The sequence below is a fragment of the Toxorhynchites rutilus genome, chromosome 2 (genome assembly GCF_029784135.1).
Source record: "Toxorhynchites rutilus septentrionalis strain SRP chromosome 2, ASM2978413v1, whole genome shotgun sequence".
NCBI classification, from domain to species: domain Eukaryota; kingdom Metazoa; phylum Arthropoda; class Insecta; order Diptera; family Culicidae; genus Toxorhynchites; species Toxorhynchites rutilus.
The window spans coordinates 95,899,404-95,915,146 of NC_073745.1; the positions used below are offsets into that span (position 1 = coordinate 95,899,404).

At 37.8% G+C, this 15,743-nt stretch overlaps 3 protein-coding genes across 3 annotated transcripts; 1 reads left to right on the top strand and 2 right to left on the bottom strand.

The window, feature by feature from the left end:
* Window positions 1-495: 495 nt before the first annotated feature.
* LOC129765509 (RNA-binding protein lark) lies at window positions 496-3,018 on the bottom strand. Its single transcript, XM_055765899.1, has 3 exons — window positions 2,859-3,018; window positions 1,852-2,593; window positions 496-1,358 (listed from the first exon to the last, which is right to left on the bottom strand). The coding sequence occupies exons 2-3, from the start codon at window positions 2,515-2,517 to the stop codon at window positions 1,032-1,034; spliced, it is 993 nt and encodes a 330-aa protein (XP_055621874.1). The 5' UTR covers window positions 2,518-2,593; window positions 2,859-3,018; the 3' UTR covers window positions 496-1,031.
* A 3,663-nt stretch (window positions 3,019-6,681) lies between these two features.
* Window positions 6,682-8,270, top strand: LOC129768942 (uncharacterized). The gene is made up of 3 exons (XM_055770893.1): window positions 6,682-6,980; window positions 7,120-7,224; window positions 8,086-8,270. Exons 1-3 carry the CDS (start codon window positions 6,843-6,845, stop codon window positions 8,179-8,181), a joined length of 339 nt encoding a protein of 112 aa, XP_055626868.1. The 5' UTR covers window positions 6,682-6,842; the 3' UTR covers window positions 8,182-8,270.
* A 2,411-nt stretch (window positions 8,271-10,681) lies between these two features.
* Window positions 10,682-12,038, bottom strand: LOC129768578 (group XIIA secretory phospholipase A2). Its single transcript, XM_055770325.1, has 3 exons — window positions 11,508-12,038; window positions 11,209-11,451; window positions 10,682-11,140 (listed from the first exon to the last, which is right to left on the bottom strand). The coding sequence occupies exons 1-3, from the start codon at window positions 11,737-11,739 to the stop codon at window positions 10,884-10,886; spliced, it is 732 nt and encodes a 243-aa protein (XP_055626300.1). The 5' UTR covers window positions 11,740-12,038; the 3' UTR covers window positions 10,682-10,883.
* Between the last annotated feature and the right edge of the window lie 3,705 nt (window positions 12,039-15,743).

Genomic DNA, 15,743 nt, shown 5'->3' on the forward strand with positions numbered 1-15,743 from the left:
TCCACCAATACAAACAAAACCATTGCTGAAGATTGAAAAACGAAAATTTAACTTTCAGAGCACTTGCTCGAGTTTTCCGACGTTCTTCACTATACGGTGCGAAAGCAGATGAAAATTTAATATCTTGTGAGTAATCGATTAGAGTTTGGTTGATATTACTTGATGGGAAGTGTGCAAAAACGATCATTTTCTTCACACTGTTTCGCAAAATTATTGATTTACTGGCGAGGGGTGAGGGAGGGAGATGAAAGAAATGAGCGCCATTGTAGCAGTCATTTGTGGCTAGCTTCCACCTTCACCTTAAAGCCTCTTTAATCCAACATCATCATCATTAAAAGATCTATTAATTCTGTATGAAACCCTGAAATCTGTAACTCCAGATTCATTTCGAGGTTCGAAAATCTGTATAAATACAGATTATTCTGTAGATACCCTGCTTTCTACTGCAAAATTCTGTTCGGATTGTTGTTGAGAATCATGTTACAGCAAACACTATTTATGAAATTGATATAGAGGATGATCGTTTATTGAATATCATTAGTTCTGTTCTCAGCTGCATATAGTCCTATGGTTTCGTCTAGTTAACGTTCACATGGATCAAGAAAAAAAAATGCTATTTCTATGACTACGTCTAGCGTTGGTTTTTCTAAAATACAAATACAATTTTTTTACTGGGATTGAACGGTTAAAACTGATAATTATGTGTGTATGCGGTACTATATTGCGTTCTGATAGTATCATAGAACACACCCAAATGGACTATATATTAAAATTAGGATTATTTGAGACACAATATTGCCGTAGCCTCTTCGCTACATGTATGGTCAAAAGCAAATGGAAGATGGACTTAATTACAATTATGATATCAATTTTAAAAGAACATCAGGAAACGCGGAACTACCTTGATTCTTCCCAAGAGATACGGGTTACATTATATGTGCCATTCGTCGAACTTTTTCTCAACAAGTCTCATAATAGTAGCTGGAGTGATATCTTCTCTCGCTACTGGTACCATTGGGAGGAATCTCATCTCAGTACGGAGCGTACCGGTGGGTGGGCGATGGTCCCCGCAATCCTTGGCGTCGATCATCGAACGAATCTCTACTAAAGTCTTCGTACACTCCAAAGCGACTAATGCTACTTCCATTTCGGCTCGATGGAGGCGGCGTCCGACGGCTAAAGATTGAGTCGTAGTTTGTGCTGCGGCTACTTTCGACCGCACTGCGTCGCATAAGCGGCGGAATCGGTGGCATTGGTTCACGTGTTCTCAAGGGGGGAAAGTCACGCCCACGAATTCCGTAGCGGCGCTCGAACAAATCCCTCGGGTCATCGTAACGATCATAATAGTCAAAGGTATCCTGTTATCGCAAAGAAAAAAGCTCATTAATAGGTTTTAACATAACGGTGTCTCGGTAGAAAATTCCAGCTCAACGTAGGTAAATATTCAATCAATAATTTTGAAGGATTCGTGTACTGATCCGCGCCGAGGAACGAAATATTTACCCGACGGACGAGCGAACACTACACGAACAGTGAAGAACGAGAACTTTTGAAGCGTTGCTCTGCCGAAATATTTAGATGCGATTGGAATTTACTTACGCTTTTGCCCGACCGACCCCTTTTTGTGTTACAAAAGACCAAAGCGATAGATGCAGAACCGAGTGTTTAGAGTAAAAGTGTTTCGAGAATGGATAATTTTCGGTTCATTATTGTGAACATTTGACTTTAGAACTTCTCAGTATATACAAAGCATCCATTCTCGATCACTACCAAACCAGAGCAATTTTCGCATAACGTAATAGATCATAGTAAAAAAAAGTAGAAGGATGTTTGAAAAACAAAACGTGTTACCCTAAATCCATCCATAATGCGCTCGCGAAGGAACGGTGGCGGCGGCGGCGGTGGATACGGATCCCTGGCGTACATCGGACGATCGCGGAATCTACTTTCGGACCAGAGCAAACGCGGACATTCCTTCGACCAGTGGCCAGAACGACCGCAGCGGTAGCACTGTTCCGGATCACCCATACCGGGCTTCGGACGAACCCGGCTGGTGGAAACTTGCACTTTCATCGGCTGACCGTCCACCATCATGCCGTTGAGTTCACGAATCGCTTCATTAACATCGCCGGTCGGATCCAGATGGACAAAGCCGTAGTTCCGGACGATATCACACTCGACAACGGTACCGTATTTTTGAAATAATTCGCGAACTTGCGGAGCGCGGGTTACGTCAGTCAGATTGCCTACGAATATCTTGGTCGTGTTTGTGTTCGGCGCGCGACGGTTCCTGGCAGCTTCCACTTTGATAGCTTTACCATTGACCACGTACCCGTCCAGATTCTGAATCGCATCTCGGCCCTGATCCTCGTTTTCCATGTGCACAAAGCCGTAATTTTTCACCACATCGCATTCTACTACAGTCCCGTACTTTTCGAACAGTGGCCGTAAGTCCGACGGTTGTGTCTTCTCATCGACATTGCCAATAAATAGCTTGAATGTTCCAGAGGTCGGCATTTTGATTTCCTACGCGTAGTTTTCCGATTTTCTTCCGGCGTTAAACGATTATGATTCCGTCCACGTTACGGACAATCTACGGAAACACAAACATACAATAAAAACCCCTCTCCTAAATGCAAACTGGGTGTCCTTAAAATAACTTATATATGACTACACCTATAGGCACACGATTTTTCATCACGCTTTTCCCTTACACCGATGGAAAAGGAAGATGGCTGAAACCGATTATGACGCGTATTTTCACTACCAGCGAAACATGTCTCCCTAGGTCATGTGGTTTTTTTCGTCATTAATACACCGGTAATCGGTTCAACTTTGACCCAGAATAAACTACTTACCGCCTGCTACAATGTTTTATCACTTTGGACACTATATTTCGAATACTTCCCGTAAAATAACTTGCACACACTAGCCAATGATGAAATCTGTCTCGCCGACCAAATGGACGCCGCAAAAAGAACAGAGTATTTCTTTGCCACGGTGCAGAACAAATGGCCTGTCTCGGCAAGATGTTTAACGAAGATGAGAACATTTGTCACTTTTTTTTGTGAACATCTCTATTCGAAACAGATTGCCATGAGATTGTTTTAAAGATAGGAACCCAGATACTGGAATTGACAGACGCCTCGTATTTTTTCTCAAAAACAATATACAAGCTAAATCAAAATTGTTTTAGACTGCTCATTCAATTTTATCTTTTCAAAATTTTGATTTGTTAATATGATTAAGTTGACATATTTAAGTCTGTTGTTTCTTATTTCTACCCGTATCAATTTATCGCTATCTTCGATTCTTGTGTATTCACATATTTATAATTTGGCTATCGTAAAGTTTTGTGTTACACATTCTTCTTCCTTCCAGGTTTGGTATTATAATTTTAGTCTCAGGTTCAAGAATCATAAACCATGTTAACAGAAATTTCGTTTTGAACAACTACGTATATAATTGTTTTCAACTACATCAATTTCCCAAGATCTGATTATTGTAGTTGACACAACATGCCACCAAGACTAAAAAATATTACATCTTTCAACGTTATTTAATTGTTGTTTCAGTACCTCGTCCAGTGTTTTTGAACCTAGCATAAACACCATTTCTATTTTTCCCGGTAGCTTAATTCAATATTTTGTATAATTTCCTGGCCTTTACGTTAAGCATTACGTTAAATGAAACATGTGTGTCGCATTTGACTGTTTCTTGTACCCCCACGAGCACTAAGGGGTAGTCAAGGCTTAGGTTGCTGAATTAACCCAAACCTGGATTTCATGTTTCAGTTCAGCTATCATCGTTTAACACCGCCGAATATACTGCAGTATATTCGGGGAAAAATGGGGATTAAAACCGAGAATGATTCCCTGGATTTACTCGGCAATAGTGCACCCAGACTAAAATATGCTTCGTAAGTGTGGTGACCTAAAACTACACAAATATCAGCTCAGAATAGCTCGATAAACTACAACGTCTGGCATGCTTATCAATAACTGAAGCAATTCCCAGTGCACCCTCCAAAGCCCTAGATACTCCTTTACACCATCTACCCATGCACCAATATGTACAAATTGAAGCAAAAACGCTTAAACGCGCAAAATATTTTCTAAAGGAAATCTCACAGGGCATTTGCAAATCCTGAAAGATTTTCAACCTAACACTATAGTGAGCATGAATGAGGACTGGATGGAAACAAAGACTAATTTCTGTATTCCTTTCAAAGTGAATAAATTCAATCGCAGCGAATAGGAAGAAGGCGTTCCTAAAATTCGTTTAGTAACACCTCCACGAATGGGGTCTAATTTATGTCTACAGGCACACGAAGTACCGATGGTACACTTAGTCCAGTCGTTTACCTACCAGATGCTATTCTAACACGTACAAATATTTGTTTAGCTAGAAAATACAAGTATGCAAATATCTGTATCTTCTCAGATAGCCAAGCAGCTCTTAATGCATTGGAAGCATATACATGTCAGTCAAAGTTAGTTTGGGAGTGTATTCTATACTTAAAATACTAGCTATAACTAACGAGGCGCCCATTATAGGTGCCTCAGTCAGTGCAGTGTAGAAAGTAATGATTTAGCCGATCTTTGAGCAAGAATTGGATCTTCAACTGATTTCGTCGAACCTGAGCCATTGTAGATTATCTATCAGAGCTCAAAACCTGGCAAATATAGATGATTGGAGCCAACTAGAGAGCTCTCTCAACACCAAGCCAATCGAATAATAGATAGAATAACACGCAGCATACTCAGCTTGAATAAGATAGATTTTGGGTTACTGCTGACCGGACACTGGCCGAGCAGGTATAAAAAAATGCATTTTCATGTCATTTCTGTAATTTTGAAGCTGAAATATCGAAACATTTACTGTGTCAATGCATTGTGTTAATCCAATACTGCGGATTCTTGGAAAGGACATTCCTATGCATATTGCTGAACCAAAAAAGGTAAGGAACTTCATGAAGGAAGTCATACCTTCTTGAGGGAGATGCAAAGCCCAATTTTTTCCAAAACTGTTTATTAATCAGACTCAATTACTTATTATCTAACGTTTACAAAGTCCAATTTCACCTTAAATGCAACGTCTGAGGGCGACTATCACTTATTCCTTGAGTGTCGGAACGAACAGATATATATTAGTAAGAATCTGTAATGAATTGGTTTGAAAACTACCTCTAATCTAAAATACTCTTTACAAAGACTGTAAATCTTCAATGAGTCTAGATGTGCCTTAAAGAATGGTTAGTGATTTTCGTATTAGTAGTTCATTAAAAAAAATCCAATTAGAGGATCAAATGTCCGATTATTCGTGTCGCATTATAGGGCTATCCAATTCGCGATGACAGAGGAATAGTTCGCTCCCCTAAATTAGTAAACTAAGCTCAATGCCGTCAACGTTTTTTTTTTCATCTTTCAATTGAGTAAAAATACATTCATCATGAAAAGTTGCTTCTTTCCGTACATGAAACCAATAACCTCTCTTTGATTTCCGAAAAATTGGAACACCCAACATCATATTACACCAATACCCTTTTGATTTTTTTCGTTACTCATTTCGTTACGCTATGCGATGTTTTACAGTTATTTAAGCAATATCACGATCCTTGTTCAAATTGAATAGGATTTTTAAAAGAAAATTGATAGAGTAGGCACCTAAGTGTAATTATAGTGATAAATTTGAAAAAAAAGTTGTATTTTTGGGGCTCCATTTTCATAGTTTGCCAAAAGCGTTGTCTACCCTTACTACGCTGCTGGTGGTGGGTAGCATGAACAAACCGTATCAAAACACTTGGTAAATATTCTTTTCAATGATTTTCTCTTGAGTTAATAAATCAGTTTCGAAACTTGTTTGCCTTTGCCGTGTTAGAGATTTTAGACGCTATTGGCGATCTAACGCAAAACGTAAACGATCGGAGAGACATCTGGATTTTGTTTTTGAACTAAGAAAATGATGCTAATGTAACCTAAAACTCAAAAAACAAATCACGTATATTTTACTTCCGGGCTTTCCATGGTAGTTCTCACATGCAGGAATCGTGCATTTTTCTACTTGTGTTTGATTGTGCTCTCGAATTTCCTTCTTTAATTCAGCCATTGTCAACATTTTTATAGTATTCACTACTGAAAGAAGTAAATGAATAATATGTTATATATAAAATTGCGCAGAATTAAAACTTAAAACTTATCGCAATCAAATAATCTTTCATGATTATAACATTGTAATTTATGGAAAGAACTACAAACCTTCCATAAGCTCACATGGCAAAATTTAAAACCATCATCACTTTCACCGCAGTGCCGCCTAGGTGTAGATTTGTACGTTAGATCGCCAATATAAAAACCTTTTTCATTGAAATATGTGGTGAAAATTAGTCAAATTTCTGATTGTCAGTGTGACATACGGTACAATGTACAACCAAAGTATGTCTGTCATGGTACGATGGTACCTGCACAACGCTGTACACGTACAACGCTAGTACAGCTGTATGTCTGTCCATGATATTAGCTAGATGTCCAATTCGATGCAAATCACTGCTTAATCCGCCTTTTATTAGTTTGCAGGCCGATGGTCTGCATTTTGAATAATTTTGAGCCACCTCTGTATTATTGACAGTGTAAATACTGGCGCAAACTGCTGATTTTAAATAGCCGTGTGTACTCAGTTTTGTTATGACACATTTTATATCCGAACGCTCCCTGATAACGTAATGAACATTCGCCCTGGAGGACAACAGCTTGTTCATTGAAAATTGCTTGACCCCGTAAAGGAGTGGTGACCGACCACACACACGCACACATATTTTCGAAAGGCGCCTTCGAGAGGGTGAAATGGGTTCATTCTTCAGTAAAACACCAGCAGCCAACATGAATGGACCATTAGCGGAGTTTGTTCAGAGCGCCATTGCTAAGGATAAGGTGGTCATCTTTTCGAAGACTTACTGTCCGTACTGCACAATGGCCAAAGAGGTAAGGAAAAATCGGGTGACTCAACAAACCCAACTTGGGTATAGTTATTTCATAGCAATTAATGATGTGGCTTATTTGAACATAGTCATCAAATAAAACACTAATGTTAGTAGTAATAGTTTTAATTTCATATTTGCAGCCGTTCAAGAAACTAAATCAAGCATTTGCTTGTTACGAACTGGATCAGCGTAATGATGGAGATGAAATACAATCGATTCTTGGCGAACTTACTGGGGCGCGAACGGTAAGTTTTGTCATTTCTATTTCTTATACGAATCACTGTCGCGGGTAGATCACATAAAACTCAGGCGAACCAATGACCATTAACACCAATCCTTTTTACGGAGATTTCAAAGAAAAATCACCCAGGGATGAATACAGTGATGTTTACCTGGTAGACATTTATGTTATGCATGTGTGAAACATATCGACAGTTTAATCCTACAAGAAACAAAACCTATGGCTTGATTATAAAGCTCTAGTAAAACATTCATCTCCAAGTTTAAGTGTATCAAATTTCATATACAAGACATATTCTTCAACATCCTGGATTACGAAAAATTGATTATCCCCTTATCAGCCAAACAGGATACCGCCAACTCTCAAATTTTGTAATGAAGAATTGAAATGCTGTTCACACACTCGTGAATATCCAAAAAAATCATTGCCACGATTGCGCTTTCTTTGAAGATTATTTATAAACGGGTTTGCGGTTACCGCGAATCAAAGCCGGTGGGACATTCAGATAGCGCCACTCTGCGGTAAGACTGATAATAGAACACATGTGGTTAAGTTGTCGCAGAAAGGCTTAAAGACTATCGGATTAACTCTTTCTTAGATATAGATACTTCGATCATCGTTATTCATATTCGATTGGAAGTTAGAAATGAGGCTACAGAGATATGGTCCATGAAGATTTAATTGTTTCAACAAATGTATCAATGTTCAAGGATACATCCTACTATATATTTGAGACTTAGATTAAATCCATGTATACATAGCTTTGAAATTTCGTATCTATACATATATAGAAAGCTAGCATTAATAAGAACATTTGCTGAGAAAATGTGTCATAGAATGTTTCCCAAATAATGTGTCATTACAGGTTCCCCGAGTGTTCATCGATGGAAACTTCGTTGGAGGTGGTACAGACGTGAAAAAAATGTATTCGGATGGTCGGTTGGAGAAGATGCTCTCTTAGAAAGCCTCGATTTCACAATGTTGTATTAAAAATGTGGTCATATTTTTGTAGGACAAAGATGTAATAAATAATTTTACTATATGTGAAAATATTGTATTTGTTTGATTTAATCTTTTTTAAGAATTGCCATATAACATGTAGTATTCCACACCTATGTGTAACTACCAACCGTATGATGGATTATTATATTTGCATTGGAGGGGGAAGCATATGTTCAGGTGATCCTGGCATTGCTTTCGAATCATCGAAAATATCGTTTGCGTGTATCAATGATAGAATTTCCTGGATGTTATTCGCTTTCATTCTTCATTTTCCTACAAATATGGTATTTTGAGTAATCGCAGTGATAAGTCCGGTAATATACATGTACCAGAGCAAGTCGGCCCAAACTAATGATCCCTGACCAGAATGGGAATCTAATGCCACAAAAAGAACTCGTTTTTTTGTATTTTCGAAATTCTATAGACCATTGATTTGAAGCGATCATTGACCAACAATAACCAAAATGTGTCACTAGATACGAGGCCATAATTTTTCATGACAACGCATGTTCTTATGTTTCTTCGCCGATAGAATCGGAGCTCTGGCAACCCCGATTATTCGCGAGTGGATAATCCGTGGTGTTGATTACTCGCTACAGCGAGTTCCATAGGCCTTCCCGGAATTTATCAGTTTATTTTGCGAAACCCATATAATATGACTTTGGCATGTGTTATTGTTGTCAAATCGTCTTCAAATTATAAAAAATATTGCTAGATAAGGTGAAAGGTGTCTACAAACTAGGTTTGATCTTCATTTAATAATTTATCCGCAAGAAACTCAAAAACGCGTTGGGCGACGAACGTGTTAATGACTTGTTTCGATCGATGAAGATCTATGAAGATCCCTCTCACTCACCGGGATACCCTTCACTTCTGAACAGTACATCAAAATTGTTAACATTGATTCGATCTTGATCACTTTCGAAAAAGGAAACCAAAAACAGGAAGTGGGTTATATCTATGGTATAACCGCAATGGTGACGTAGGACTATCGTTGACTTAGTGATCATTTGTTTGAAGTTGAATCTGCATTCATTCTAAATGAATGAATAAATGAATATTTGGGGGACTTCGAAAACGAAAGCGTTACGTTGGAGGTACAAGGTTTTATGCATCCAATATTGGACACGAAAATATCCTACTGATGGGGAAGAATAATCTTCAGAAGCTTTCCTGCTAATTGCACTTGATTGAAAAATCACAGAACTAAATATATTTGGTCGCAGTATTATATGTATAGAAAACATTAAAATAAACTCTTTCGCTTGCATGTAATTTTCAATTCCAAGGGGAACTGGCTGATTATTTTGCAGCAACGACATCTTTCCAGATTCTCCTCGATTCTTCTAGAAATCCACCAGTGGTTAATGCTAACTTGATAACCACCTGTTAATTGCACTTGATTGAAAGATCAATATATATATATATATATATATATATATATATATATATATATATATATATATATATATATATATATATATATATATATATATATATATATATATATATATATGTAATCGCAGATTTAAAACTTAACATAGATTTAAAACTTTCCTTGATAAATCGTTGATTAGGTGAACAAACATTCCCCCAATAAATCCATAATAACAAAACGTCTGAGTGATGAAACCATATGCTCGAGGAAAAATATCAATGAAACCAAAAGATATATGAAACTTATTCCTTTTTGTTATATATTTTTTAATATTTTGGCACTGAGAAAAGAGTATTGATTGATCAATTTTAAAATTGTTTGTTGTTTTTCTCAAAACAAAAACATGTCTTCTCATCTGAAATCACTGATCATACCGAGAAAAACTGACTGAAGTCTCTCCAGTCTACCAAATAGAACATTTCAATGAAACTCGTGTACTGGAATGGGATATTTCGCTCGTCTCGACAGTGACTGAAGCCGAGACGAGACGAGACGAATTGCTCGTCTCGTTTTCTGGAATAGGGCCCTATATATCATACCTGTTGTCGCACTTAATGCAAAACTTCTAGTGGAAACCTTTTGTTTTTCCAGTTTCAAGATCAACGCCAATCAAACAATTCATTGAAGTTCCCCTCGATTTGATTGCTGGTCCAGTTAGAAAGAGAATCGATAACGGAACTTCCTTTCTGGTTCAGTTACCGAATGATTACTGTACTTATCGGAAGTATATCTTCTTCATCTTTCATAATCTCACAAGTTATACATATACTGCATATAATCTCACAAAGCTATACATCACTGCTTTTTCAAGTCCAAATTTAATACGACCGCACAGGGTTAAAATTGGTCATATGATACTGAAAATTTTGATTTTAGATAGCTTCCATTATGAGTATCAAGTTTAAAAAAAAGCGGAGATGGCCGGGTACAAATATGCTGTTTTTAGCGTGGAATTGCTCTGTAGCTAGATTATAGTTAAAAATAAAACAAGCTGCTGTATTTTTCAAACAATTTCATTTTCATTCATTTTCGTTCGAGATGCTGACTACATCGTCAATGATCTGTTTCCTAATAAGAAAATCTTAGGCGACTACCCATTAGGATCCACCAATATCAAACAATTCTGTTAAAAAGGTTCTTAAAATGCTACTAATCATCTAATTAAAGTAAAGTTTTATAGTTCAACTATATTCCTATTCTAGTGTGCAACCTCTCTCAGCTATCTACAGATCGTGTTTCCATCCATATTTTCCGCTATTCTTATCCTTACCTTTGTCCTTTTCCTTATAACCTTTGTCATAATACTTATCGGACTTCTCGTATGCTTTGTCGTATTTCTCGTTGCCCTTGTCTGATTTTTCGTAGGCTTTATCCGTCTTCTCGGGCGGACAAAAACAGGACCGAGCCTGTGAATCTAAATATGATTTACATCCCAGTGTAAGTGTTCCCGTAAAAAGCATTTTCGCTGCTGCTTTGCAACCTGAAAATAAACATCCGGTTGTCAGTTAATAATGTTTTTCCCCAATATGGGTACAGAGATTCACTTACCCTTCACTACCAGTTCCCCCACGACATTTTTCTCGTACTCATCGCAATACTTGTACAGACATCGTTTGAAATCCAGATCACACAGTTCTTTATCGCTGTTACATGTATCATAACAAACATCATGGGCATTGCAGCACTGTTCCATTTCGGCGGCCGGCAAATATTCGGTGTCGATCTTCAACCCCAGCGAACCACATCCATCGGATTGTGAAATGTAGAATTTGTTCTTTGCAGGCGTTACGTCTAGGAAAAAACATATTTATTACAGTGAGGGAAATGGCAACTAAAAATAAAATTACCTCCAGGACATTTGTAAATACAATTCTCGTCTACAGCAGCATCAAACACCTCATGAACGACCTTGAATTTCTTAGCCACATACACTACGTTCTTGAGGACATCACCAAACACAGCTTCAGCAGCAATGATTGCATCGCGTAGACTAGCTAGCATGTTGGATCCATATCCGGTGTACGCGTAGGTGAGAAATGTTAGCGAATAAATCGCTACTTTCATATAGGGTATCTGCATCTTGCTTCACCAGAAAATTATGTTGTTCGGAACTAGACCTCAAAGAATTAAGTATATCACAAAACTGACGTGTTTTATCTCCGTAAGCTAATTTGTATCGGTTGTGTCAAACGACAGCTTTCTCATTTTTTTGGCCAGACACAAGTTTAACGTCAAACATTTGAGAATGATGTGTTCATATTTTTTCACCACAAGTGAATAATATAAAAATATTGCACGAATGTGTACTATTTATAGAAAAAGTTACCGGTACGCTGTACTTAATTATTAATTGCTGGGGTGCGTTCAGATATGTTTTGATCTTGATTAGAGGTGCCATCCGCTCATGAGCTGTTCATTCGAATCGCTTCATCATAGTGAGCGGATTCGGATCGGCTCGCAATCAAAACAACACAGCTCATCAGCTCATTACGGAGCTGGAGAGCTGATGAGCTGTTGAGCTGTTGAGCTGATGAGCTGCTGAGCTGCTGAGCTGATGAGCTGATGAGCTGCTGAGCTGTTGAGCTGATGAGCTGTTGAGCTGTTGAGCTGATAAACTGCTGAGCTGATGAGCTGATGAGCTGCATAGCTGTGGAGCGCAAAAGCTGCAGAGAGTGTGAATTTTGAGACGCGGAAGAATTTATCGTCTCCCGCGCTTTATGATATGACGTCAGTTTGTTTTCGTGTGTCCCTCTTCGTTCTTTAGCTTTAGCAGAGATGCCAGAGAGGAAAAAGGTTTTTGTTTTGAAGATATTCAATCGTTCCATTAAATTTTTCTTACATCGCCAAACAAAATAATAAAAAATATTATATGCTTGTAAATGGAATTACTATATTATATTGTTATTTAAACATGACTGTTAAAACACATAAATTTATTTCCGCGTGCTGAATCAAAACAATTCAAAAAACTACCCGCCATAAATGCTAATGATTGATAATGGTCCTTTTGTTACCTTTGTCATGGCGAAGAATTGTTTCTCGTTGCGCCTATTATGGATTTATTCTTATATCCTTGGATGCAAAAAAAAATATCTCGGTAGTTTTATCAAAAAACGTTGTCTCAGCCAATATTTCTGAAGGCATTTTATTTGGCTACTGCTTCTTCTGTTGTTTAAGTTCAGCATATCCTAAGCATCTTCTATGTTGGATTTCAGTATTCAATATTTGTTGTATATTATATTATTATAATCCATATTAAATTTAGTTTGTGTACAATTACAGATTAAATTCATTTATTTCTTTTTTCCGTCTATTAAGAAAATGAACACTATAAAATGTCCCATGGTAGTTATGCAGTTGTGTGGACAGCCGCAAAATTCAATTGAGCTGAAGAGCTGTTCCGAATGAGCAGCTCACTTGTATGAGCTGGACGGCTCTGAGCCGCTCACCGACCCCGCTCCACAAACCGTAATACCCATCTTATTGAAGTGATGATGTTGCTTCACCTGTTATACATTGCTATAAACGCCTTGATGTGGATGAAACACGCAAAGGAATTGTTTGTTTTTGTATTGTACACAATAAAATTAATTTATACAAAATCGTTGAAATGATATGTACACTCTCCCAAAAAATGGTATATATGACGATTTTTTTTGTAAATACTACCAATAATTAGTCAATTTTTGCAATAAGAATTATTCGTACATATTACGTGATAATAATAGTGAACAAATGCCAAACTGGTCAGTATGACTCAGTATAAGCAATCGGTTTAACATAAACCCTAAAATTGTTGTTTATATGAATTTATTCCGTAATTATTGAGCTATTGTATGCATCCTTATTCGTTTATTGGGCTATCTAAATTATCTAAAATACGATATTAACAACATTTATGAGCTGAAAGCCAACAGTTCTGCTTCGACATCAGCCAACGCATTCTGGTATTCGGTAATTTCTAATGCTTCCCATTCTGCTTTGGGATCTTATGGCATGGCCACTGCAGTGCCCGACATCCGACCCTACATCGATTGGGTCTGATCGCGGCTACAAACTAGAAAGAAATACATATTGATTATTTCAAACAGCTATGACGGACTACAAAATTTTCACCATTATTCTCTCCCAGGACCAGCGTGTAAATACTTCTCAGCCAAACATATTTGGGAAATACCACGAAGTTGACGAAACCCAGGTAGCATTGCGTGAGGCCAGCTCTATGCCTCGTTGCATTGACTTGAAATGCAGCATTTTCTATTTATAAATTTCTATGTATAAAGATAAAAAGTTGGATTTTTTATGGATTTCGAAGACATTTTTTGTCTAAAGAATAACTGTCGAGATCTAGATGCTAATTTCCACTGAAACGCACTTCCTGGACAATTGTGCACTGGATAGAGGCATCTTTGAAACATCGAAGGTTTTTCGATCTTCCAATTATCATCAATGAAAGTTTATGAGTACCAGAAAAATTGGACCACGGCATGGAAGTTATCCGGTTTTGTCAGGTTTGATTTCTGTGACATCTGTATCCTCCAAATGAGTTAATATTTGTCTGATAGTCAAAAATAATCATTATACTGCAATTATCTCCCTGGTCAACGGCCAAAATGTGAGTCTTTAAGCAGTTGTAAGATTGTCTTTGAAATTATTCACTATCCGAAATCGGTTGACAATTAATATATTAAGCTTTCGAATGCTGAACTACTTTTCAAAATTAACCCTTTGTGAGGCCGTGGCAACTATATTGCCACCAACAGAAAATATTCATTTCGCTGCACTTGGAATATTATTTCAATATTTTACTCAACCAAAAACTTGTGAAGGTATCTGACAATACTCCAATTTTTTTAAGCTGCTAAAAATATACGATATTAATTTGGGAGTCATTCTTATGTAACAAAACCACGATTTTAGAGCGCCGGCAGAAAATTCTGTTTGAATTCATTGAAAATGTAACAAGTTGATAGATTGTTCACTGTAAACGTACTATTTAGGATCTACTGTATAAGATCATGCGGCTTTTCCAATAAAATAAATGGTGTATTTAATGAAAAATTCAAATTTTAATTTTCGTTGTAGCTCGCCTCATTGGACTACCAACCTAGGTTTGTGTCGAACTACATCACCTTTTCGTCTTACTCCTGTTCGGACGCCCGAAAGCGTTTTTGGCGGATAGGGTGACACAATCGGACTGAAATCGGAAAAGTAACTTCAAAAACTGATAATTTTTGCGTCTTCTTTTAACGACATTAGAGCTTGAGTTTGAGCTTGGGTAGACTATACACTTCGTAGTTGCTCTTCGTGACTGACCTGAACTAGCGAAATTGCGTAAAGAACACACTGAATGATGCCTAGGAATAACAAATTATTTTCATTGTGCAAGTTTCGATGATTCGAGCTTTAAATAGTCAATAACGACGCCGGCCATATCCTTACAGTCACCAGGGAAGGGAAGGAATGTTAGTATGATATTCGCAAACTCCGCCTGCGAATGACGGTTCTCAATAGCATTTCCGAATAAGAACCTGAAATTATTGAGAAACCAGAGCAGTGGGTCCAAAGCCCCAGAAAAGGAGGATGGTTGTAATAGCTGTTATCCATGGTTATTATGGAAAGGAAGTAATGGATGAACCCCTAAACCACATAAACGCGACCCGAGCCGAGGGATGAATGGTAGGGGGGAAGGGGTTAAACCTTGCCGTTAACGGAGCCTGTGGAGCTCCAGGGCACCCTCCACAGTATCGTCTGCCCTTGCTGCACTAAGCCGGTCACTGATGCAGTGGACCTTCTTTACGGCGAGACTCGTAGGACTTCTATAAATAATCCATATCCAAATGAAAAAAACGAGCGGTCGAAAATAACGTAGAACACTAAGGTTCTGCAAATAAATCTCCATCACGCTAAAGCGGCGTCGAGCGTGCTGTCTAGGAGGTTTACTGAAGACGCTATGGATTTAGCTTTAATTCAAGAGCCTTGGGTCCACAAAGGAAGAATACTTGGTAGTCTTACTGGTTCATGCAAGTTATTCTACAACGACAAGTATGACTCCCCAAGAACTGCTGTTCTAGTAAAAGCAA

Coding starts and splice junctions, on each gene's coding strand:
- LOC129768942 (XM_055770893.1), top strand. CDS start 6,843: ATGGGTTCATTCTTCAGTAAAACACCAGCAGCCAACATGAATGGACCA. Junction 6,981..7,119: donor ACTGCACAATGGCCAAAGAG/GTAAGGAAAAAT, acceptor TCATATTTGCAG/CCGTTCAAGAAACTAAATCA. Junction 7,225..8,085: donor AACTTACTGGGGCGCGAACG/GTAAGTTTTGTC, acceptor GTGTCATTACAG/GTTCCCCGAGTGTTCATCGA.
- LOC129765509 (XM_055765899.1), bottom strand. CDS start 2,517: ATGCCGACCTCTGGAACATTCAAGCTATTTATTGGCAATGTCGATGAG. Junction 1,359..1,851: donor GCATTATGGATGGATTTAGG/GTAACACGTTTT, acceptor TTGCGATAACAG/GATACCTTTGACTATTATGA.
- LOC129768578 (XM_055770325.1), bottom strand. CDS start 11,739: ATGCAGATACCCTATATGAAAGTAGCGATTTATTCGCTAACATTTCTC. Junction 11,452..11,507: donor TATTTACAAATGTCCTGGAG/GTAATTTTATTT, acceptor GTTTTTTCCTAG/ACGTAACGCCTGCAAAGAAC. Junction 11,141..11,208: donor GGGGGAACTGGTAGTGAAGG/GTAAGTGAATCT, acceptor GTTTATTTTCAG/GTTGCAAAGCAGCAGCGAAA.